The sequence below is a fragment of the Emiliania huxleyi genome (assembly GCF_000372725.1).
Source record: "Emiliania huxleyi CCMP1516 unplaced genomic scaffold EMIHUscaffold_76, whole genome shotgun sequence".
Lineage (NCBI taxonomy): Eukaryota > Haptophyta > Isochrysidales > Noelaerhabdaceae > Emiliania > Emiliania huxleyi.
In genome coordinates this window covers 563,323-565,738 of record NW_005196310.1, presented here as the reverse complement: position 1 = coordinate 565,738, position 2,416 = coordinate 563,323, and the positions used below count along the sequence as shown (strand labels likewise).

General features: G+C 64.4%; 1 protein-coding gene across 1 annotated transcript in view; it reads right to left on the bottom strand.

The window, feature by feature from the left end:
* Positions 1-62: 62 nt before the first annotated feature.
* The window catches only part of EMIHUDRAFT_465699 (hypothetical protein), a gene marked incomplete at both ends in the record, with an annotated part of 13,616 nt that continues 11,262 nt past the window's right edge, over positions 63-2,416 (bottom strand). The window contains one exon of the mRNA XM_005760406.1: positions 63-1,927. Coding sequence (XP_005760463.1) covers positions 63-1,927 — 1,865 coding nt within the window. The remainder of the gene's footprint in view (positions 1,928-2,416) is intronic.

Below are 2,416 nucleotides of genomic sequence, written 5' to 3'. Positions count from 1 at the left end.
AACCCCCATCGCCATCCATCGTAGAACATGATCTCGAGCCCTGCCCCACAGCCCCTCAGCCACTACACCATCATAGTCACTCGCGCGAGCCGCTCGATGCGCGAGGCGAGATCGAGGCCGGCGTAGTGCTGCTGCATCGACCTCTCTCGCTCCTGCTCGTTCCAGCCGAAGATGCAGTCGATGTCTGTGATGGTAGCGCCCGTGACATCGCTCGTGTCCCGCGCCACCTTGTCCGAGAACCGTCGGTTCGAATGGTGGGCAAACTTGACAATTGGGTTGCCCGCCTCGTCCTCCTCAATCGCAAGCTCGAGGTCCTCCTCGTCGCGCTCGCGGAGGAGCTCGTACGCGAGCTTGAGCGCTTTCGTAGAATGGCTATATGACGAGCCAGTCTCTAGCGGAGTATCGGTGAGGCGCCCGCCGTCTGTCGCCCGGATGAGCGGGCCTTTGACGACGGCGGCGTACTGGGTGAGCCCCAGTCCCGCCAACCACTCGCTGGCAGCGCGGAGTCTGGCAGAACCCTTGGCTCCCCCAACGAGGTTGACGTACCGATCGCCCTCCTCGATGGTCGCCGCCTTCCTCTTCTGAGTCGCGGTGCGGCCAAGGTATTTGGCCGCTGGCCGGAGCGGGTGGTCACTCGGCAGCCGGCCGAGGGCCCCGACGAAGGTGTCGAAAGCGCCGTCTGGCAGGCTCGCCCCGACACGCAGCTGCACGACAGAGTAGTCCGGCCGCTCCACCTTGAAGCCGTCCACCGTGACCGTCTCGGTCGAGTGCCCCTGCACACGCCACAGATCCCGCACGGCAGACTCGAGGCTGAACTCAGAGGTGAGTGACGTGCCCACACAGTGAGCCCACCGGCCCTTCCCCTGGGCCGTCTTTGTGGACTCGAGGTGGGCGGCAACAGTCGTCCCCATCTCGGCACATCGCTCTGAGAGCGGGTTGACGATCCACACGTCGCAGGCGGCGACGCCGTGCTGGCGGCCCGTCGTCTCGCCGAGCCGCAACCCCATCATCACCTCAAGGAGGAACATGACGCGATGACTCGAGTAGACTGCCTCCGCCTTGGCGCCGGTGCAGCACGTCTTGAGCGTCTCGTCGAGAACGAGTCGAGCGAGCTTGCGCGTGGTGTGCGTGCACGGCTGCGCGAGCTCGCCGATCAGGCTGACCATCCTCGCGCGGAGCGCCTTCACCCGGGGGTCGGACATACGACCCTTCGGGATCGACGGCCGATCGTCATGCGGGTCGGACGGCACGGAGGGGCGTGCCGAAGTCGGCGAGCTCGTACGAGCAGCAGCCTGCAAGCCGTCGGCAGCGATGCCGTCGAGCGCGGAGAGCGAGGTGGCAGCACCAGCGGTAGCTGCTTCGGCCGCGGCGTCATCCGTAATCGGAGAGGCGAGCGAAGCGTCTGGAGGCGTGCCGGGTGCCGGGTCGACAGGCGCCGAAAACTCCGAATTGCTCCCTGCCCTGCTCCCTGCCCTGCAGGCTCCATTCCCCGGCGAGGGGGAGGCGTGCGTAGAGCTGCCTAACCTGTCAGCGGTTGCGTGTTGAGTCGCGGTGCGGCCCTCGACCTTGAACATCAGCGCCTTGTTGCGCCGGAGCAGCTCGTCGCAAGTCAGCGACTCGCGGATGGCGCCAGCCTCGGCCCCGCGCTCCACGAGAGCAGCCAGGGTCACCTCCAGCTTCGTCGTGTCGGCGCGCGTTTTGGTGACCTTGAGCTTGGCCATCAGCTCTGCATTGCGCTTCATCAGTGCATCGGTGTCGAGCGTCGCAGCCTCGGCCTTAGCTGACTCGGCGGTCTTGGCGTCCGTCTCGTTGAATGTTCGTCCAAGTTCTGTTGACTGGTATCGTTGTTGCGTGATGCTCGCGTCCCGCTGCGAGTTCACTGCGGCTGGCCTGATCGCTGCCACGGTCAAGCCAAACCCTTCCGGGTCTGTGGTGAGACTTCCATCGGAGGAGAGCTCGCCGGCAGCCCGGCAGAAGGCATTCCAGCTGGCGTAGCCCTCTTCCCAACGGAGTCAGGCGGCGATGACCCCTTGAGTACATCGATGCCGCCCTTGGGCTCGCTTACGCGGCTGCCTAGCCCCAACGTGGTGTGGTAGGGATGAGAGTGGTCTGACCGTGGAGAGTCCTGGTCGAGGCCCTCTGTAGCATAACGAGGCGTCCCTCTTCTCTCGGTCGCCGAGAGATCGTCATCTGAACCCGAAGATCGGTGCCCAGCATGTATCGTGGTGATAGTGAGTCGCACGCGGTTCTGTGCGTTGGTATGCGGGTGATGAAGTTCCCGCGACAGGGCGAGCCTCCTCATCCGAGGCTGACATATTTGTAGAACGTATTCAAAGTACAAAGCGTCAATTATGCACCGGTGGCTGGGGGAGTGGCGCCATTATGCACCGAGTTGTGACACCACAACAAAGAGGTC